This window comes from Bombus impatiens, unplaced genomic scaffold (assembly GCF_000188095.3).
Source record: "Bombus impatiens unplaced genomic scaffold, BIMP_2.2 scf_0044, whole genome shotgun sequence".
Taxonomy (NCBI): Eukaryota; Metazoa; Arthropoda; class Insecta; order Hymenoptera; family Apidae; genus Bombus; species Bombus impatiens.
In genome coordinates this window covers 848,719-872,789 of record NT_176463.1, presented here as the reverse complement: position 1 = coordinate 872,789, position 24,071 = coordinate 848,719, and the positions used below count along the sequence as shown (strand labels likewise).

Here is a 24,071-nt window from a genome sequence, read left to right as displayed (position 1 = left end):
AGTCTTACAAACACAAAGTTCGGTGCTTTAAATCTTCACTTTCCACTTCTTACGACCAAAATTCGTTTTCCTTAGTCATGCCAGTCCGATGCACAAATCTCACTTAATCAGAGTATGTGAATAATGTGGGAAGATAGAGCGGGACAGAGATCGTGATGCTTGGTATGTAACTTTTAAGATATTAGGTATGGTAATTGAAGTATTGGTTGTGAAATACATGATGTGGAATATGAAATACGATGTTATAGTACGTAGAAGATTTATATATTCGATTTACTTCAAACAATTACTCACTTTCTGGTTTTACTGCGATTTCGGTACACTCATTCCGTTTTCTTCGAAAGCATGGATCTCTGCCAATATTGAGAATTAAACTTTAACACTTTATGGACATATTTTCAAGATGTCAAATTATAAAAAAAAAGAAAAAGATTGATTTTTTAGCTCGTCATACTAAGAAGACCTCTTAAGATTTTTATCGATTATGGCCATAGTCCATATCGTTTTAGAATCTATCTATCGTTTCGAATCTTATAGAAAACGCTATAAGGAAGTGGTGTAGGAAAGAAACTCAGGTTTAAAAGTTGCCTATCATTATATTTGCATTTTCGTTATAAAAAAAGAGTCTTGTTTCACAAAGCAACGTCGAACTTGACATAGTAACGTATTATATAATACCTGCATAATCGTATATATCACAATAAAATGGACGTGTGAATGAGTTTTGCATATGGTATGTACATCGTGTAAAAATGATAATCATCGAAATTATATGGCAAGCAAACGTATTTCCTCTAAAAAGCCACGGGATTGTCGAAGCAATGAAATTCAGAACATCTCTAGTTCCGGCACGTTTTAGGGCTTCCCTCTCCAATTGCTACACGTCTTTTAAGGTCTCTTAAGACGTAAAGGTCTCTTAAGTTCTTCGACCATAGCAAATCCTATTCTTTTTAATGACAATGGATACAGTTTATAGATTGTGTACAGATATAACAATGTACAAACGCATCGAAGTGTATCGAATTATCGACAATTCGTATTTGCTATTTTAGATTCACTCTAAATTAGCCAGACGAGTTCGCTAATCATGCTTATACTGGTTTATTGACAAGTTCACTTGAAGTTTCGACAGCTCTGGAACTACGTATCAAGTCATGAGTATCTTGTGCAAACATTTAGGCTTGTGTCTCTCTAGGCGCTTTGCAGAAGGCACAATGTTTACATTCCCTTTGACTCTCTTGAGCTCTCTCTTCTTCGAATTTCTCAAGTTCTTGTAACAAAATTCGCCATCCGTTTCAGATTCGTGAAATCCATCGATCAAACGTAACGACCAATGTAATACGACTCTAGCTTCGATCGTGTCGTTGCGTTGATTCAGTGACAAAAGCGGAGTCCCGTTTGGAGAACTGTTCGTTTGATTCTTTGAACACAAATATCTTTAGTCTACTTAAAAGAGGTCTACTTAAACGAGGCTCTCCCATCCTTGACGGTGCTGTAACAGCTATAACGAACGGCTGAATGGTTCGTACCATCTTTGCACTCTTGTACTTGGTCGGTTGGTAGATGTATTGCAATACACAGGAACTCTAGCATGCCGCAAGCCTTTCTTGTCGCGATCATGAGTGGTATTGCCAAATATTTCACCTAAAATAAAGAGAAATCATCAATATAATTGTATAATTACATCAAAAATCTGTACACGTACTTATCAATAAAAGATTTATTTCTTTCAATAAAATTTCTATAGGAATCCATCGAATTCTCAGAAACTCGATCGAATCTCATACGTTATAGATATAACAGAACATTTATTGGGACATTTAATGCTTAATTAAACAATCTCTTGTTGTTTAAATTTATTATTTGAATGAAAAAATCTTATCTAAATAGCGGGAAAACCAGCGAATTATTCACAGAAAAGTTTAAATGAACGGAGTTCTGACGTAACTAATACCATATTCGTAGTATATCATGACGTAACCAAGTTTTATAGAACAATTCGTAACATCACCTGTAATAAACCGCGAAGTGAAATTGCATCATAGTTCCTCCCAGATGTATGGAATTCCCTGACTTCGTTCCATCCCCACCCTACGTTTCACGACGCGACTAGGCTCACTAGTTCTCACGACTTACGAACGACACAATACGTCAAACACCTGTTCTTTTTATACTTTACTGAGAATCTATCAACTAAATAATCGAACGCTTCATCGAAGAGAAAGCAATGGATGCGTAATTGTATTTTACCTCGCGTAAGGCGGCGGCGGCGACGGCGTCGGGTCCCTAGAAACAATCTCCACGGTTCTAGGAACCATGTTGTGTACAGTTGGTAATGACAACGTGTTGCTATTGTTCGGCCTAAATAGATGACTAGGATTCAACTTGATGGCATCGTCGTAGCTAGGTGGCGCGTCCGTAACCGCTTCGTAATCTGGTGGTTTTTGTCTGGATCCACTAGATGGTTCCTCAATGGAGATTACGTGAATAGGATCGTCGATCTGCGTGATATAGAATTTATCACTCGAATCAGCGTTTGAAAAAATTATAAAATAATAATATATATATATATTTACATATATAAATATATATATTCAAGTACAAGACAATAGTAATTCAATAGAGTTCTATACTTAAAGCCATGAATGATCAACGTCTGCCTTTCGAAAGTGACCTCTCCGATCCAATTCGTACGAATCGATTCTTATCTCGTTAATATTTTACGACAGTATTACACGATCAACGGCAAGGATATTAACCCCAAAATGGTTATTCTTCTATATATATCGCGACTGGTCTATAGATATCCACCTACGTGTTTGCCTCGACACTCTTTAGAAACTTTATAGCTGGCCGGATCTAAGTCACGAAAGGGCGCGCGTTTACCGCAGAGTTACGTACGCCGGATACAGAACAGGATGAAAATAGCGCGGTTATTCGAGGCTATAAAGAAAGCTTCGCGGAAAATTGCATAATCGTTTTGTCGGCTCGAATCGCTGGGTGAATGACTGAGAACAGAGCCGATTTTTTCTTCGACGAAACTGGCGGCTTTTTTTCATTAGGTACAAATCGCAAATTAGAGATTTTGCAATACTGGCACTGGTAGTTCGGTTTCTATTGACTCAAGTGGCTCACGATTTCATTCGTGATTGTTCTATAGATCGATAAATGATCGTGTTTCTTCGTTTGGAAATAATCTAGCTGACGTAAAAGCCATTTGTAAAAATATCGCACGATTTTGTTGTTTAGAATTTTTTACTTGATGCCAACTATAGAAGTTGGTATTTGAGAATTTCCTAGTTACTTATTTAATTCATTTGGACCTGTTTATGCGACTGAGATTCTATGATAGAAATTCATACTTGAAGAATCACCATTAAGTTTCATTTCAAATACATATTTTCTAGGAGAAATTATCAATGTATCTGTCGTAAATATTGCAAGACAATAAATAATGCACTTTGGGATTAAGTCTCTTGTTATACTTATTGTTAGATATACACATAAATAAATATCTTATAATCGTATTCATGATCTTTGTCAGATTAATTCGTTTCGCTAATATGATTAATAATTAAAAATGAATGATCCATGATGAGATTATTAGCAATGGAAATAGATGATAATCTAGAAGTATAAATGAATATCAATGCATCGCTATATTTCCATTTTACTTAAGAACGATGAAATATTGTTTGCAAAACATGAATATTTCTTATATATTTTTTATCATTCTACATTCTTGACGTTCTATTTTATTAATAACAGGTTGATTTTAAAATGTTAATTACTGTAAGAAAATGGTTGCATAACAGAAAATTGACAACTATTACAAATGTGTTTATTGCAGTTGGGACACGGCAGAATAATCGAAGGATGGCCGCCGATAAATATAGATACGTGCTTCCGGGTGAATATCCTTACAGTAGTAGATAAGTGTACTGTAACTACCAGCGACCTCCTTTATGCATCGAGCCACAGACAGACCTTTGCATTTCTATTGTTTCCCTGCGTGAACGAAAAGAGGAACAGTTTCTATTCTAAGTCACACGACTATACTACGCCCACATATCGTTTTAGTGACAAAATGCAGAAAATGTGAAGGAGAGGCAAAAAAGTAAGAGAAACAGATTTTGAAAGAACAATTTTTGCATGACCAAAATTCGAGTGAAATGAAAGCGTAGACATAATGGGGCGTGTAGGACAAAAGAGCACGTTGCAAACAAAGCTATGACAGAATCGCGAGGAGATAAAAGAAAACGTGCGACAAAAGAATTCGTTCAGTGATAATCGGAGGATTCTGGTCGTCTGGTTCCCAGAATTTACATAATACCTGTGAAAGTAATGCGATCGCGTCTACGATATTGCTTATAATTGTTCGAGGGATAAGAATTTTTAGTTCGATGGCCATATGAATTAGAAATTTTATTTCTTATTGTAACTTTTGGCAGCATACTACGTGTTATAAAGATACATTGATCACATTCATGTGAAAATTATATCATAAGAAACGAACGAAAGTGATTTTTTAATACTTCTATACAGGATACACCGCAAAGTAGTACTGTAAAGTGAGATATTTGACCACAAAAAGGGAATACAATTTCTTTAATACGGTTCCGTTTCCATGGAAATCGATTTTGTATCAAATATACTTAGCTTCTAAATGATAACCTGATAGATCTTGATATACATCACTTATTGTTACTTATGTTTATAAACGTGGTTAATGTTACATTATTATCATCTATCTGTCACTTTACCGATTTGTTATTGATATTACTATTGATCGATCTATTAGTAGCTAGTTGATTGATTTTAATCTATTGATTTTAAAGCTAAGTGCGATTCTTTAATACTAAATAAATCCTATAAGTATAATGAATTGTGGAACAAAAGGAATTACGAAAATTAATTTCGTTTACCGAATATTCTCTTATCGAACTTTAAACGTTGTTCATAAATTTTCACTCTTGACGAAGCTGATTTGTACCAAGAGTACACAGCAATTATTGCCGCTTTACGAAACGCTACATGGCGTGTGTTAACTATGTCGATTTTAAGAGCCAGCGAGCGATTTATGAGGCGAGGAAAAGCCACTGCAATAATTTTGATCGAACTATATTATTTTTATCTCGTAGCCTGTTTACAAACGCTGCTGATTACGGTTCCCTTGCGTACTATTACTTGTGCTATAGACGACCGGTTCACCGTCTATAATAGGAAGTTGACCTGGATCGATCTGAAAAACGCTGCAATTTTCGGAGGTCTCAATCAAGTATGTTTCGAAATCCTTAAACTCAAACAAAAGTTTGCCGGTGGTAAATTGAGCCGTTTACGGAGAAAATAAGGATTTTAACACGTGAAATAGAATCGAAATTAGATTCAATTACTCTTTCAGTCAATAGAGTTACAGCTGTTGTTTTATCTTGGGTCATTCCGAGAGAAAGGATTCAGATAGATTTCTCGATCTTAGAATATGAATACATAAATGTTGGCAATGTTAAGTGAACTGTCACCGCGGCTAAAGTTCAGAAATATTATCTGTTTAATCGGGAGTTTGTTCGAATTCACTATATGTATAGGTTAACGCACGTGACTAGTTCTTAAGTTGCTTGAAATACAAAGATGTAGTCAAACGTAGAAGTAAAATATTGATCTCAAATTTTCTTGGAACATTGTTGCTCGCAGAAGTTTCAATTTCATCTTTCGACTAGCTAATTAAAGACGTACGATTAGATCTGTTATTAGAATTGCACTTTATAGTATAAGATATATTACTTAGTTTTGTATTTTCTTTAACAATAATTACATGCTGCATATGGAAAAGATAAGTCAGTCATAAAATAAGAATCAAATTCCAATCAATCAAATCAACGTCTGATTAATTTCTTCAAAATATGCCAATATGATACCAAATCATTCTCTCAACTTATTCGCAATCTTTACTCATGACAAATTTGTATTCCCTGACGTGTTTGACAATTTCGATAAAAGATAAAATGATTATCGCTGTAATGGATTAAAAAATGGAGACTTACCTGTGCTGTGATTGGATGATTTGTGTGTTGTGTGTGCATGGTTGCCCTACTTGGCGGTGCGTGCAGCCAACAACACATTGCGGCACATATGAGAAGTGCGCCTGCGATTATGCAAGCAACACCAACATATCGTACCGGTTCGACGTAGTTCTCTGCGAGGCCTAACCAGTTTATCAGTGCTCCAACGCAAAGGAGAACCATTCCGTACCTGTAGGGACGCTGCGAACGCCGCGACTCCTCCAAGGACATTGCTGAAATCGCAAACAGAGATCAGTTTTGCAACTTTCCTGAAAAGTTTCAAACAGATTTCCTTACTGTCGTATATCGTTCGATCGCCCACCGTGTTAAAGAAAAAATTTGTCGGGATAAATCTCGGTTTTTTTGAAGATCATTGTTTTATTATTAGATGATGGTGATTTCAGAATTTGTTCAGAAAAAAGATCGCTTGATCAATTGAATTTTTGCTTCCATCAGTTGGTAATGGAACAATTCTTTCTAACTTGAATTTCATATTTGTAATAATTTTCTGAATTCTGTAATTTGAATTTGAAAATTAAGATTTGAATTTAGAACAAATTTCAAAAATATCAATTCAAATACTCGGGAAATCTCAGAGTTCACTGGCATTTTGAAAATAGGTTCACGTCTTTGGGTGACGCAGAGGATTTAATTTGTGGGCACTAAATCATTGAACAATGACATAAACAACGATAGCGTATGCATGAAGAAACTAACGTTTGGCATTTCAGACGAAATTGTTGGTTTAGATATAGTTCCTCTGATTTATATATTTCTTTAGACTTTATGAATGGATTTGAAACTAAATTTATCGAGGTATGAAAAGTGTGTATCTATTGTTAGAAAATTTTTTTATAGTAGAAAACCTTCTGATCTTTACTGGGAGACAAACCTCTACGTAGATATATACCAAAGTATAGTTTATTTTTAGGTAATATTCCACTTCCGTGACTTGATTAGATTGACATATGTACGTACGATCAAGTTTAGAAAATGACGCTATATATAACTACGGCGAGGATATTGCCACGTACTTTATTTCCAACTGTACGATATTGATTCGCGCGATGCGCGATGACATAGTGGACACAACTCTGTTTCTGAACTTCGTTTCAGATCACGCATGATGTTGAGTATAGCTCGAGCAAACATGATGTATTTTAAGGGGACATACGTCCACTTAGTTTTCACTTTTTACACTTTTAATCGTTAAATACATACATATAAAACATATATACAACAAATGAATCTTAATGAATATCAGATTGGACATAAAACCTTACCTTTTTCACACTTCACGTTTAGTAGAAAATTAGAAGAAGTGAAATTAGAAGAAATCAACATAAATGAAATCTTACATGGAATTCAAATTACAAAGTAAAATTCAACCACAATTTAAGATATAGAAGAAAAACGCGTTTTCTTCGTCAATAAAATATGTATGGAAATTTGTAAACAATAATATCGCGTTAATGGCTACAATGGAAGTCGATGAATATAAATGACGAATAGGATCGTTACGGACAGGTAAAAGGTAGGAAACTTATTTGTAGAAGTGGGTTAGTCGAACAAAGCAATTGTTTGTCTAGCGACAATGACTTACAATAAAAGTTTGGTAAGTGACGCACAATGAAATCAAGGACAACGATAAATAAGGGTTCTGGAGAAAAGATAACCCGTTCCAACGAAAGTTTGTTTCTGCCATGAAAATGTTTATTACTCCCTGTCGCATGAAAAATCCCAACGACGTTATTCCTGCTGAAGCTGATATCTCGTAATCAAGACGTACTCTAAGTCTTACACGCTTTCCCTGGTTTCAAAATCCTCTTTGAATCTTATATAAATATATCCTACTTTTATCTTGGTGGTTTTTACCTTTCTTATGATTGTTCTATACAAAAGAAATCGGCAGCTTATTATGCATGGTATTGGAGCAAATATGAAAGTTTCTCGAAATTGGGTGATGCTGAATGTAATTAATGTGCGAAAAGTGTGTAAACATGATAAAATATAAATCGATCGGTGGTGTGTTTGTTTTGAGTGTTAAAGAAATATGCTCGCGTGAAGTAAAAATCTATAAATATTCTTCGGTTGCGAGAAAAAAAGATAGAGAAAAGTAGGCTACACGAGAATGAATATACCACAAAGGTAGGCCATCTCGGACATCAGCAATCGTACGATCGATATCTGTCACTTCTCTGCCCCGCCGCGCCGTATGCTATTTTAAAAATAAAAACCAATCGAATATTAACGCATCTATTTCACTGACTATAAAATGCGAACGATGTTCTTATCGAAGATCACGCGTGCTCTTTTGTATAACATGAGAAATTCGTCCGCCTAATCGCCCACAAGGAAAAATATAGTTCATAAACTGTTCGAGGAAATATCGATGTTAACCTTTACACTTTGAAAACTTTTATAATACGAATTGGTTAAAAACTCCAGTATATTTTTACGATGGACTTTTTGGAAGATATGCGTTTGTTTCGTAAAGCAAACGATAATAAATGTTTGCAAATTTCTTATCGGTGAAGACAGTACAAGAAGCAACATTTCACGTTATCGTTGCACTGATGCGATACCAAGAAATTACAAATTTCAAAGAGAACACAAACACCGCAAGCTGGAAAGAAGAAAAAAAAAAAGGAAAACCTGATGCGTAATTACAAATAACAGAAGAATATGAATATTAATGAATGTAGCGTGATTACAAATTATTCTCTTTTGGTATTCAAATACCGACGACCAGCAACGTATTATTATTTAAATTATATAACTTATCTCCTTGAAACAGTTCTCGCAAGAAATTAAGAGAGCAAAGGTATCTCAATAATGGAATTTGTAAAAGACGAATGAATACAAATAGAAGCAGGGAAACGCAGAACTGCAGAAAAAAAGGAAAGAAGTCGTAATTTCTCAGAATAATCAAATATTTAAATTATTATATTGCGCTTAACTATTGTTACTTAATATTTAAATCATGCTAAGTCACAATTGCGATACTTTAAAAATTGGATAGATTTTTTTTGTATGTTTGATATGAGAACACTCGATATCGTAAACACACTTTGGTATGAATGAAAGATTATGATAATTCCAAGTTCGTTCTAAAGAATTTACCATTGATTTCGTCCATATCCTAAAATGGCACTTAACACACGAGCAAATTCGTACTTTGATATGTGCCACACTTCCCGGTCGACTAAAATACGGAGTTATGCCTATCTGCGGCATACAGAGTTACGTCTTTATACCTGAGGATTACATCTGATAACGGGGCAGAAATCATAAAGATAAGGGATGATATTTTTTAAACTTATCGCTCATTTGTCATAAATAAATTTGTCTAAATACACGTGCAATACTTTATAAAATCATTCTCTTCCCTCGTTTGCTCAATATGCCGTCGCGTGATTTTTTCATCACTTTGCACGTGATTACTCCGAAACCAGAGCATGACTATTATTGCACACGTGAAATTGATTTTCATTTGCATAGGTGCATGAAATAATGGCCAAGGACGTAATTTTGGCCACGAAAGGGGTATACTTCTTACAAATTGTGATCTTTACAAAAAGAGAAGGTAATTGCGAATAGAATTTGATAATTTCTTTAATAGATATTTTATTCTTTTCCTTTCTTTCTTTCCTTTATTAAAGAAACAAGAAAAATCTGCATTACAATTATAGTATCTAAAATCAATTAGAAAAATTGATACTCCTATAGCTCAACTACTTATGGTATTATTTATATAACGTGTAATTCAAAGTATTTTGACGTAGAACACTGACACAAGAATAAATGAATTTAGCTGAATAGTTACACACACATACACAGAGATAGAATTAAATCGGCGCCTAAAAATAGAGCACATCTAGTAATCTGGTTTGTTCTGCTATTTGCAACATCATGGAAGTTTCTCTTGCGTAATTATGAAAATCCAGGACGTGTCTCTAGATGAAGGCTGTACAAGAACTGGAAGTAATCAGAAACAAAAAAAAAGGTATTCTTTTAACAGGCATTAACAAACACTTCCTGATTTATAATTGAACGACATATGGATAGCAATATATCTGGTTTATGTACGGTTTATCCCACATATATTTACAGTAAGTTCCTGGGACATCGATAAGCTTCTACCGATTCTAATTGTAGTTCCTTTGTGAATATTCTATGAGACGATATCGCCAGTACCGTTTCTTACCATTCTATTCTGAAAGCGGAAAATACATGCTACAAAGGAAATCTTTATCCCAAAATTGCGTATGGGGCATCGCTTAATTTCAGCACGAACAATGAGCGTTCATGATAGGCGTCTCGCGTACGTGTGAATTTTCTCAACGGTAGAATCGGGCCATAACAGCCAAACAAGCCTCTGTCACGTTCTACCTCCATTTTTCCTGCACATAACGCAACTCAGCCGTCATTTTCTCTATTCTGCATACCTGTCGATGATTTTTGATACAGGAATTTTCTTCTTATGGAAACAGATAAGACACTATGACTCAAGTAGGAATGGTGGTAGGATTAGGAAGGATTATCAGTGGGCGTGATGGTATTTTACAGAATGCGTCAGTTAGAATCTTGTTTTAATTTCGACACACTTCGATATTTTTATATTAATCTTATTATTTTCTCTTCGGTTTTTTGAAAATTAATCGCTTCAATGAAATATAAAAGATGTTTATAATTTATCATGTGTATTATAAATTCATGCTTCATCAAATTCAAAAGCATACAAATGACTCAGCGATATTTTTGGCACTTCAGAAACATATTCAGATCGGATTTGCAGTTTTGTTAGCGATTTCCAGAATATTGAGTCATGGGTGAATAGCCACGTCAATAATCTCTGAATTGTAAGCGATGTACATTTTGCAATAAATTACGTCGTTTCCTTAGGAGTAACCGTGAAGCTGTGCAATACTGAATTATTAAAACGTTAACGAATAATTCATATTAGGTATTCTATATAAGATAAATGGTCCGTGATACAGTGAGTAACTTGGAGAAGAAATATTACGCAATTCCATGAATTGAGATAAGAAAGGATAATACTCGTAAAATCAAACCTGATTTCCAATTACTGTGAAACACGAGGAAAGTATATAAGCCTCCTCCCCAGGTGATAGAATTATCGCAACAATATGATGACAATGGAAAAAGGAAATGGTAATCAAAGACATCAATCATAAGCAGTTATATACGTGCAAATATTTGATTACTTAACTGATTTATGATATGTACATCGAATCGAAATCATATTTATATGTACTATCAAGAATTTCCAAAACGGATACGCGCCATTATCGATTAATTTAATCTCTAATAATTAAATTTCGTTTTGATAGATCTGTGTATCATTGATTACCTTTAATTATCGTTTAACCTCAAATTACATAGTGTACAAGACGCTTTAAGCACAAAAATATGTTTCTATGATACCACACGAAGAATAATTGTTACAAAATGTATATATATGCGTGTGTATAAATATTGTTATAGGATGTTAAAGAAATCATAAACAATGTGCACGTGATCGACAGATAGTAGACACGGTAATAGCAATTAAAAAACGTTAGTAACAGATTAGGATACGTTATGATATTAAATTAATAACTCTTGTTCTTGCCAGCCATTTGGTTGATAGCAAAACAATAGCCCGATGATACGACGGGAGCGATGCAATATAAAACCTTAAGTAATTGCACAGTATATAACCAACTGTGATAGATTGAAATGAATGAAGTGCGTTTAGAATAACGACAGCGACAGCATAGAACAGTCTGAAAAGAATTTCAAACGTTTACGTGGAAATTGCAATAAAACTGTAATTTTTATAAAAATGTGACGCTTATATGTTTATGAATTAAAAATTTCATATTTTATTAAAATAGAAAGGAAACTCTGTTGCAAAATATGAAATAATTTCTTTAATAAAAAATCGCTGTTTGCTTGTTATATGACAGTGTACTATACTACATTTCACAAGTATACCACATGCTTTTATCATATCTTTAACATATTTAAAGTATTAAATGGTACAATTGCACGATAAATGACGAACTCATTCACACATAAAATATTCAATTTACATTCCAGCCATATTGCTTTAACTTTGTCATCATTTTTTCACACTGAGCTAAAAATGAACCATCGGTCGAACAAATATTATTTATGCTCGAAGATCGCCTACATTTTAAATTTAATTTCAAACGTTCACTGTTCGTGATAAAATGGATCAAGGTTGCGTGGTTTTCACTATTAGAACAACAATGTCGCACGTAATAATAAATACACGTGCTACGCAGAAAACGTGAACATGAGAAACGTGAGAGAAATGCAGTAGTCTAAGAACCGAATGGGCATCAACGTTTCTGTTTTTTATACATTTACTTTGCAACAACATGTTTACCTGTGCGATATCGCCGTATACAATCGGTAAAAACTTAACCGGTCTCATGCTTAACTAATACCCAGCCGTTTTTGCTTTCATTTTATCACGCGAAACGAAAATTAAAATGTAACTATACCGGCGTCAAATCGAACGAAATACGAGAGATAGATAACGTAATGTATCAGCGAAGTAAAACATATAAAATTGGGATTCGCGACATTTAATAGATAAATACAGACAACAAATACCTGGTGCTATTACATTGGGAAACAGTATTGCACCATCGATTAGTGCACTATTCACATAAATACACATGTTACATCTCCGCGAAGTCCATTAAAATCTGCTTTCTATAAGTCATTCTTCTTTAGATCGAACACTATTCAGTACACTGGTTAGAATCAATACTCTTGGAAATGGACGAAGCACAGTTAATCGAATCAGCACAAGATGTTTACTCGATCGTTCTTCATGATCGTCAAATAAGCATCTATTCTGTTTCTGCTTTCAATAAAAACACTTGCAATTCGCATTCACAGTGCTTGCTACCAACGTTATATGTTGACGCGCTGTGGTGTCGAATAAATGATTACGTGCACGCACGATTACTTGGTTGTTGAAAATAAAGACGGAGAAAAATTAGCCTCTGGTAGCGGCTTTTGTATCGACTTTCGCACGAGGTACGGTTTCGTGGAATACAGACTTCCTGAACGGAAGATCGATCTCTGTGTATACTTTCTCGCGTTTCGGGAATAACCCGTTATCGCGTACTATACTATACCGCACGCGACGTTTTAACGCTACTCTACATTTAATATACGCGGTTCCCTGTTATAAATTATACATATACCGTTGGTTTCTCTGCATAGACTCGCGTTTTCGTCCCGGCGATTTCTGTCGATCGTTGCGTCAACGAGGCTGCAACTGTTACATGGTTACACGGCCATTTACATGGCTTAACCTTAACCTAATTTTACACCTTGCGCCACGAGCACCGCTTAATGAAAGAAAAGCAAACAATCGACTCTGCGGCCGCTTAGCTCATAAGTTAATGGAACATTTAATGCACCGAAATGGCTGCTCTTCCTGTTGTTAGATATTCATTAATATCGTGCATATTAACTGCAGAAAATTTTCAATTCCATGTAACTGTTTATATCTGTTCATAGCTCGAACATCTAATAATTTTAGAACAAAATATTCACCAGTGGTAATCACATTTACTAGCTTTCGTATGGCTACAAAAATTTGATACTATGAAAATGAAATTTACGTATAAAACCTGATAAAAACATGCATTATTTTCCAAACATAACGTCAACTTATAGATGTGCTGAAAGTTTGATATACGTTATAATAGATAATATACTTTCTCTTTAATCTTATCTGTTATATTTCCTATTCTTCATTCATTTCCATTGTTCGACGATTGTAGAGAAATAAACTGCGCGACTAGAATACATGCTTCGTATTTTCTATTTAATGAAAACCTGACTGATAGTATAATCGATAGAACGCTAATCTTCTGGTAGTCTCTTCCGCACCCTACGTTTGTCTTGTATATTTTATAATTACACCTCATCGACGTCACTAGATAAGAACACACGCAATTATTCTGTTGTTTTATCGAAATGTTCATATGAGTGGCAATATAATGATTTTTTCCTGTTTCATATATCTTTAAATATCTTCATTTTGTACTCTTTGTGGCGTACTTTCTTCTCAATTATTTTGTGTTACAACCTTTTATTTTCACACTGTTAATATCTTAATAAAAAAATTCAAAAAAACATGTTAATGAATTCGTGGTCATTAACTATGATTTCCTACTCTGCATTAAATTGCTTCCACGAAAGCCTTAAAGATTACCGATAAAACTGTCGATTATTCCAATGAAATGTCAGATTGGTTTTATTATAAAACTCTTCATTCTTTCATAAGATCGAACATAATGTAATTCCAAGGTTGATGAAATCATCTCTAAAACCAGCTAATATTTCATTAAACACGAAGCCGAATAAAGTCACGATGTTCTCCTAAATATTGATACGAGTTTCATAAAACTGATGTAACCACGGAACGTTGCAGAATCATCTTATTTAAATAATCTCACAATTTCACATACAGACGAGTCCTACGTGATTTATCGCGTTCCTTGTACTTCGTATAAATTTCTTTTAATAAATTGATTCATTATGGTCAAAAACGTTACACAGCACGAAAGTTGCAGTAGCCTCGTGGCATTGTAAACGGTTGACTGATAGATAATCGTGCGAACACTTTTTCAATCACTCCAGTATCGATTTCCATTGTCACGCAATGAATGCAGAGGAATTCTTTGAACTCTGACCTGCGTCACGCGGTTCGCAGCAGATAGTCATACATTAGAATATCGTCTGAATGCTCGCGACAGGGGTCATGGGTACCTAAGCACGTGACGCTTCTAACTATGGAAGTACCTTGAAAGTACGTTGATAATAAAATACGCAGCGAAAAGAGAAAAAGATCGATAATTGAAGACCTCTTGTAGACAACACTGTAAATACCAAATATCAAATTTTTTAGAAAATAAAATTGTTTTCGACATTCGATTTGTTTTGATTATTACAAAAGTTATCTTAAGTGTACAATAATCCAAATGCACCACAAAGTTTTGTGGAATTGTATTTATAAGGAAGTCTGTACGTGCCATTTCTTAGTTGCAAAGAAAACTGAAAGTGCTATTCATTTAAATTTGCAAACAGTGTAAATATCAACTCTGTTTGTTCTTAAATAACTTGTACCAAAACAAAAGATACATTTTTTCAGGATGTTCTTTTTATCTTTATTACAAAAGTATATATTACAATGTTCCGTGCAAGAATTGTTATAGAATTAGTGATATTTAGTATCTATATGTTCGAGTCTATCACTTAATGCCATTTACATTGTTTTATACAGGGGAAATGTTAGACGTAAGAGTGGTGTTATCCTTTAACACTATTAGCGTTAAATTAGTTGTAACATTATTATTATCTAAAAATGGAAATTGCTCTTAAATTCTATACTACAGCATTCCTATTGACATATAGAAAATTATATGTTAAAAAATTTTTCAATTTTTGCACTTGAAGCGTCATCTACAAGAAACCTTCAATTATGTATAATCCGTATTCGATCCGCAAATATAAAAAAGACGAAAACAAAAATCACACGGTCACTAGTAATACTACACAATATCGGTTTAAATACGATCACGTATAGTATGATCATAAATTGACAAAAGAGGATTTTGACCAGTCAGTGGTCAGATTCAATAAATGATTCACAATCTCAAACAAATGATACGAGAGCATGAATGATAAAACGAAAGGAAAGAAAAGAACATGCATGCACACAGACATTGTATGTAACCAGTAAATAAATTTGCTGCATTGATATCGTGAGAGTTATCGTCGGTTAATAGACGCAACACGGAAACTTACGTCAAAATCGCAACTCTCACGAGATTGCAACGCTTGAGAAGGGAGACGCCAATCAAGGAGAAGTGAACCTAAATTAAAAAGGAAGACAAAAGATGAAGAAGAGTGGCGAAGAGGAAAGACGAAGAGGAAAGACGAAGACGAAATGAAAGGCAAATATGATTTAGCTGATATCGCGCTTAAATGTGACCCGTGCTAAAGATGCTTTGTCTACCTTGGTATTTGCACTGTTATAAGAACAATTGATTTTTGTAAATTCAGACATTTACTCGTATCATATACATTATTCTCTGATAATTAATAATCACACAATACGATAACAACACATTATGCTAATACCAGAATTACCAAAAACATCCAAATTATAGATCTTACATTTTTTGTTCCTAGCAAACCTAGTGTTTCAAGAATGGGAAGACTTTCGACTTGATCTAATCGTCAAGATGGACGAAGTTTTAGAAGATAATGTATTTACTATGTAGCTGATTCGTTTCACGTTAATGTTGTCAAATTAACAGAAATTTTATTGGGTGGTGATGTCACTTCAAAGAACGATTCGTCAATTATTTTACGTCCACGTTCACGGACGAATAGCTCATACTTTGATTAGAAATTGCATCACTTCTGTTCTACTGCATAACATCACTCCTTTATTTTCTATTATATAAATTAACATTCTCATGTGTTATCTTTCAATGCTCTTTCTAAAAAGTTTTATTTAATCGGTGATATTCAACGTGCTAATGCGTCATGCAGAGGCGTTCTCCGCGATTTCAATCGAATCTCTTCGTTTCTATCGCCGACACAATAAGGGAATGTAAGGATATTATCCAAATCAATTATTCAGAGGTAAAGTACTCCCTCTCTGTTTTATGTCGAAAAAGGATACATATGTGCTATCTCAAAATTCATGAACGCAATGCAAATGGGCATCTTCGCGGGGAAATAAAAACAGAATGGAGGGGAAAAGGAAGGAATAAAAAGTAAAAGTAAAATTTCTGGTTTCTTGGATAAATTGGAGATATGGATGCAAATTGCAGCGAGGTGATCTTTCGGCAAATCCCATCCGAATCCTGTGAAATGAACCGAAAAATTCGGAATCTCAATAAACAACAAATATTGCTTCGGAACTTTTAATTCTGTCAATATTTGTGAATATTTTGAATAGCCAGAGTATGTTCTCATATACTAATTAAGGTTTTTCGTATTTAAATGCAATTGTTAATTAGTTACATTAAAACTAATTATTGTTGTTAGTAACATTGTTCATCGAAGACAGAGCATTAAAATCCCTTGCCTTTATTTCAAATTCAATATGAGATAAGATTTCGTTTTTCTATAATTTATAATACGTGACTCCTTAATGAACACGTGAATACGTGACTGTGTAATAATTATTTACAAATGTGTTAGTATGTCTGAAGTGACGTAGAATATTCCACTAACGTTATATACGGTGTCGCGATCTACATGTATTCCTAACCTTGAGTTTATAGACCGAAACCAAGTGTAAAAGATTCATAAGCTGAGTTTGTTCGTACAAATAAAAGTGTCGATTTTCAAAGGAACATCAGTCGCCCAAGTTATTGAATTCGATGCCGCTTTACCATAGGTTCATTACCATCTTTTCTACTTATTTTATTTACCAGATTACACGCCAGTGAGTTGGCTTTTTTAAAGCCGCCGAATGTGATTTAACAAGAACAATTACCGTAAACGGAAAAAGACACAGTAATATCCTATTTACGAACAATTCTAAAATTAGTCATGAATATCTTCTCACGAAAATAGATTCTTCTAATTGCAACTGCTATTACGACTACATAATCGACTGTTATTTGTTGTTTGAATCAGAAAACATCATTCATTTCACCAATTCATTCATAAAATAGCAAGCATGACATCAATCCAAATATCATTAAATTTCTAATCGACCTAAACTTTTACGACAAAATCTAATCCTATCATATTTCGTACTATATGTAGATAATAGCTATAGACATTTCCAGTACATTTTTCTATAGAACGTGTATTAAGAAACTTACGTGTAAGAAATATTTGCTTTGCAAATCTTTATTGTTATTTATTCAAATGAAATACTACTATTGATTTACAAAATCATGAAATTAGATTGAACAGTGGCTATGAACAATCGTGCGAGAACCTGTGTTCAGAGAGTTGTTTCGACATGGAATATTGAAAAGGCATATATAAGTAAATTTTACACGAGCATAAATGAAAAGTGGAGCACACACTAGGAAAGGGTTTAGTGAAAGTGTCTGCCAATGGCTCGAGATGAACACGTTTTTCAGCACGTGGTACGTGGATCTCATTTTGAATCAAACCGCGTAGCTAAACGCGTGTTTTATTAATAACTCGTTATACTTGGTGATCTCGTACAATGATATCAAAATTGTGAAATAGTGAGTGGCGACGCTGCGCCAAGTATGAGTAATTCTTACTTCCGCAAACTGATTTCCTAATTCCAAATTTAATTAAAAATTGTTTTGCAGTATTCTTTGTATACAAATAATGATTTCATGACACTTTTTTCAGTTCATAAATATCCTAACTATGTAATGATATATAGAAACTATTATTAAAACTATGTATTATTCAAAGTTGTGAGTGCTAATGAACAGTAACAAATTGTGATTTACAGTTCGCCTTGGACTTATCGACATGCTATTTGTCGACATAATTAAATTACCATACCCAGTCTAATTTCCTCTCGCAACTTCGCACTTCGAAGCGTGCTGCGTGATTAGTCGTTGACAACAGGATCATATTTTACACTTATCACGTGTTTTACGATAAATCCGCAATGACACTCACTTATTTATTAAATAATGAAGTCCTGAAATTCTTAAACATACCAAGTGCAGAATGATCTCTATTCTACCATAAATATTTTTTTCTCTTTATCTTTATCTCCTTCTCCTTTGGAAATGAAGTATTTTTTTGCATTATCAATATTCAAAACTATCAAGTTTTTCTCATAACGATAGTACTGGTTATCAAGAAAATAGAAATTTTATATATACCTTTTAATAACAGAATTAATAACAGAACTAATTTAAGTTTTAGTTTATGATAATTTCTGACAAAGAATGTTGAATTGACTACTAATAATTACAGTATGTGTACATCTAACAGTATATCTTGTACATTTCTAAAATATACAGTGAGTAACTTTAATATTCAAACACCACAAAATTTTAATTTTGTCCCACTATAAATTTTTTTACAACAGAAAAAAACATGCATGATCAGATATAATATTAAGGCAATAGTAAGGTTTAGTTAGCAATAGTATAAATTTCATTTCCATGACTTGTAACATTGGGTCAATAATATATCTTAAATGAAAGATCTGATTTTAACATTACTTTAATATTCGAACACAGAGATGCAGCAACATTCATGATACTTTGTATTCCAGAACTCCAAGGCTATCATTGTTTACAAACATGCTAGTCTACATATAAATACCATATCAAGCCTCGTAGCATCAGTTGCGTTTCGATATTCGTGAAATTCACAAATCATAATGACAGGCAAAAATAATAACAGTTTTAATATACGCCAACTCGTCATTTTTCATAGTGTTAATAGAAAATCGTATAGACAAATTGCAGCCATGCTTAATTTAAGTAAGAGCACAGTAGAAGGTATAATTAAAAGGTTTAAACAAGAAGATCGTATGGAATCTATACCAGAAAAAGGACAGCCAAGAAAGTTGGATGTCACTGACCAACGGAAAATAATAAGAAAAATAAAGGTAAATCCTTTATTAAGTGCTGCAAAACTAGCTGACGAACTATTGATAGAGATAGAAGAAGTTACATCCCCAAAAAATACGCAGAGCACTGAAAAAAGGTGGTCACAACGGAAGAGTTGCTCAAAAAAAGCTATTTGTAAAGGAGGCAAATAGAAAGAAAAGATTAAATTATGCACGATAATTTTAAAAAGAAGTCACATGGTGAAATGACGTAAATTTTAGCGATAAAAGTAAATTTAATATTTTTGGCAAAGAGTGGTTGGCGAAAAAAGAATAAAGAATCTAAATTTAAAAATATGAAACCCACTGTAAAGCACAGTGGTGAAAACATGCTTGTGTGTGAATCTATTGCAACGTTTGAAACGGGTGAAATAATTTTTATTGATAGCATTAGGGACAAAAATATGTATTTAAACGTTTTAAAAAAATAAAAATGGCAATTGTTGATATTTGTAAATACTACCAAGAAAATGACCCTAAACATATTGTACAGGAATATTTGTTGTATAACTGTCTAAAATTGTTACACCCTCCATCTCAATCACCAAATTTGAAACTTCATTGAAAACCTATGGGACGAACTAGAAAGGCGAATTAGAAAACTGCAATAACGTCAAAAGAAGTGTTGAAACAGCGATAAAAGGAAGAATGGAACGATATTAATACCGAATACTTGATAAAATTAATTTGTAACATGCCCCAACGTTTGAAGGAAGTTATTAGTCAAGGAGGTTATTCTACAGGGTATTAAATCACTTATAAAACATAAAAATTAAGAAAAAATTAGAGTGCCCGAATATTCAAGTAATGTTAAAATTAGACATTGTTTCATTTAATACGCATTATTTAACTAGTTTTGGATGTTATGTAAATAAAATTTATACTATTGTTTAGTATAACTTTTGTAGTTACTATCCATAGTATACTATTCCATAGTATACATAGTATAATAGCATACTATTGTAGTATACTATTGTTAAGTATAAAACTATTGTTATTTATACTATTAGACACAGTGCCTAAATATTATACCTGACTACTTACGTTTTTTCCCGTTATAAACAAAATTATAGTGCAATAAAATAAAAATTTTGTGAATATTGAAGTTACTCACTGTAAGTACGCTCAGGCGAATAGATAAACACGTCACTGACTTTCACATTTCAATTCGTAAACATAACAAGCCTGAAAAGGGACTTAAACATCAATGATAAAGCGGATTATAGAAATGTAACGACAAAACGTAATTAATAATAATTCTTTCGGTAATTGAAATCTCGTTTACGAGTGAGAATATGCTTCATATCAGCATACAGAGAAATGGCGTTATATTAATTAAAATTTTCATAAACCAATATTTCAAGTAAACAAATTCTATTTCGACTTCCTTGAACACAAAATTAATAAACTTCAGGACTTCCACTTCAACAATATTATCATATTATGACAAGATACATTGTGTACGGAGAACACAATATCAAAACAGTGTATAAGGAAGTGAAATATGATCGCTATTATAACTGCAGAAACAATGAAAATTCTTAATTTTCTTCATTTCCCACAAAGGAAGTTAGATAATTGCTTGAAGCTGCTGGAATCATAGATATAACTTCAAATTTTATTAGTGACGTAATTTGAAACTTTAATGGAAATTACCAATATCCCACTTTTTCCTTCTCTCTCTCTCTCTCCCTCTTTTTTGTTAATATTCTCAATAAAATCTTCGAAGATGCGTCATGCTCATGACGGAATATTCCCGATTACAGTCACGTGATCGAGAGGCGCGACAATAGTTCACGTGCATTCGATCAAATGAATTAGTTATTATATCGTTAATTTTCGTATATAATTGCCGTGGAAGAGATCGGTATTTATGCATTCTGTCGTGAAGAAAAAACTGTGCGACGTATAAATCAAACACAGTTTATAAGGTTCATTAACAATTCGCAATTATAGTATTCCCATAGCTCTGACCAATCATGTTGTCTGTTCGACGTATATTGATTCACGCCTTCAAAACTAGCATATTTCCCACTTGTTATACATCGTTCATTGGAAGATTGTTTGATATATTCCATTTTTGATTGTCATGTAATTGCTGCACAGATAGTGGCATGTTTAATAACCGACGACAACGTATACTTGAATAATTTGCTAGAGTTCGCTAGAATTTGCTAGTATTCGATCCTTGATACATCGAGTATATGTATCTGGCATATCTATCTATAAATCCTGTCTGACCACTTTCGTACGTCCCTGTTCACCGTGGTAATTTACGTCAATGATGTCCTTAATTTCTGTTTACGATCGACAATCCGCGTTTGTATCAGCCAAATGACAGTTACCGGTATTTCCTATACTCCAATTCGTTGTACCACGATGACGATATAAATTTTCCCAGTCCTAGGAATCTGTTTCGTCGTCTAGGAAACGATTACTAGAGCGTATAAATAGCTTTACCATTTTAGAAAGCGTTTTTAATAGACACCGATAAAGCGTTTCAGATCGCTTCATCTAAAGCGAACTTCGTTTTGAAGCGATAAGATTTCGCAAACTTCTCAATATTATCTTTTAATAAGTTTCTTAAAAATTAATATTCATGTCCAAGTAATCGAAGCAGAGAATTTTTCAGACAAGTTTATTTCAATGATATCTCTATTTCAATAATTATCCATGAATAATAAATATTCTCATATATTTTAAAATATTTTTGTACAAGAAATTATAATTTTCTTCGAAATGCAATTCTTTTATAAATGCATTCTATATATCTAATACCCATATATATTTCATATTATACTATATATCTAATTGCAATGAATGAAATTAAAGAATTTGAATCAAATCCCGGATTTTGTACGCAAACAATCGAAATGTTAGCTTCGCATCGATTTTGGTTTTCTCGGCGCGAAAATACAAATTTACAAAAGATGGAAAACCGTAAAATTAAAATAATTTTTTGCCTAAAGTAGCATATTATATGCTAGAGATGCCTTTTATGGGGCAGAACCAAAAGTCAAAAGAAATACCAAACTCCGTACACAAACAAATAAAAGCGCTACAAAATATCATGTAAAATTGTAGGAAAAAAACGCGATTCGCATTTAAACGAATCAATTAATAAAAAAGGAAAGATTGAGAGGATTTGAGATCTGCTTTGTGTCATGGATACTTATTTTCAGGATCGCGAGAAAAGGCAAACAATCTCTGGCACCTACCTCTGGACTGAATATGGCGATCGAGCCGCTGCGTTTTGACGATTCTCGTTTTTCACTGTTTTTCTCACAAATAGAACTTTACTCACTGAATCTCGTATTTTTAATTGGTAAGCTTTCACTGCTCTTCTGTGCATCTGGAGATCGATTCGTAGCGATACGTGCGATCGAGCGCGCGAACAACCCCCAGCGTAACGACACCAAGAGAGCGCAGCTGCCACACGGAGAACTCGTCGCGGACTGGCGTGATTCCCGCTTCTGTACGCTATTCTAACCCACGGCTGCCAGTTTTACCGCTTGACTCGGCTACGAGTATAGCGCGTATCATTGATGTGAGCGCAGACGTGAGGTTGCGTTGCTTTCACGCTGCGTGGGGAACCCGGTTTTTGAACATCGCGATATCCTTCGTGTACACTTCGGACTTCCTTAGATATCTTCGGTTTGCAGTTGTTGTATTTTATGTGGGTCACGTAGCAGTGTCTTTTGCTGTAATTATGCAACCGTGTTATGATAATGAAGAAACTGGGTACATGGTTTGTTAAAAGTTAAATGGTGGGTTGATATACTATGAGGTATGTCAAAGCGATGATAACATTTAGAGAGGAAAAATATTTGCTTAACCTTAGTGAATAATTATCTCAAAAACATTTCCGACGGTTGTTTTGGCATTTAATTTTGACTACAGTAGAATACGTTCGACTGTATAAATGTTTTTGAAAGTGATAACATAATTTTAATATACTTGGAACACAACGAGATCATGAACTAAACTATCGAGTAACAGTGTCGACTGATGTTTCTGAGCTCAAGAATCACTCGATTCATACATGTAAACTGTTTTAATGATGGAGTTTTAATTAATTTATAAAAGTTATCGTTTATAGATTCTAAAACTTATCGTAACGTGTTTCGTCCGGTATTCTACGGAAATGTAAGTTATTCCCTTTTTATTGTTATTTGATCGCAAATAGATTTACAATCTAAATAAGATAAACGCTCCATTAAATGATATCTTGAGTGAAGTTACGCCTAGGAACGCTTATAGTACGTGTCTGACTATGCTCGTCTGGAATTGCTTATGCTTACTCAGACCGAAGAACATTCTGACTTTGTAAATTTAATAGCGAAACTTTTCAGAAATTCGATACTCTCTAA

At 33.7% G+C, this 24,071-nt stretch overlaps 1 protein-coding gene across 10 annotated transcripts; it reads right to left on the bottom strand.

Moving 5' to 3' along the window:
• Positions 1-576: 576 nt before the first annotated feature.
• LOC100744397 lies at positions 577-23,201 on the bottom strand. Of its 10 annotated transcripts, none has more exons than XM_033323194.1 (5): positions 14,585-14,720; positions 12,708-13,028; positions 6,042-6,292; positions 2,251-2,501; positions 577-1,644 (listed from the first exon to the last, which is right to left on the bottom strand). In XM_033323194.1, the coding sequence occupies exons 2-5, from the start codon at positions 12,772-12,774 to the stop codon at positions 1,641-1,643; spliced, it is 573 nt and encodes a 190-aa protein (XP_033179085.1). In that variant the 5' UTR covers positions 12,775-13,028; positions 14,585-14,720; the 3' UTR covers positions 577-1,640. The 10 variants fall into 10 exon arrangements, with proteins under 10 accessions (XP_033179085.1, XP_033179095.1, XP_033179079.1 ...); XM_033323204.1 differs by having other exon boundaries at positions 12,708-12,960; XM_033323188.1 differs by having other exon boundaries at positions 12,708-13,637; positions 14,585-14,718.
• Between the last annotated feature and the right edge of the window lie 870 nt (positions 23,202-24,071).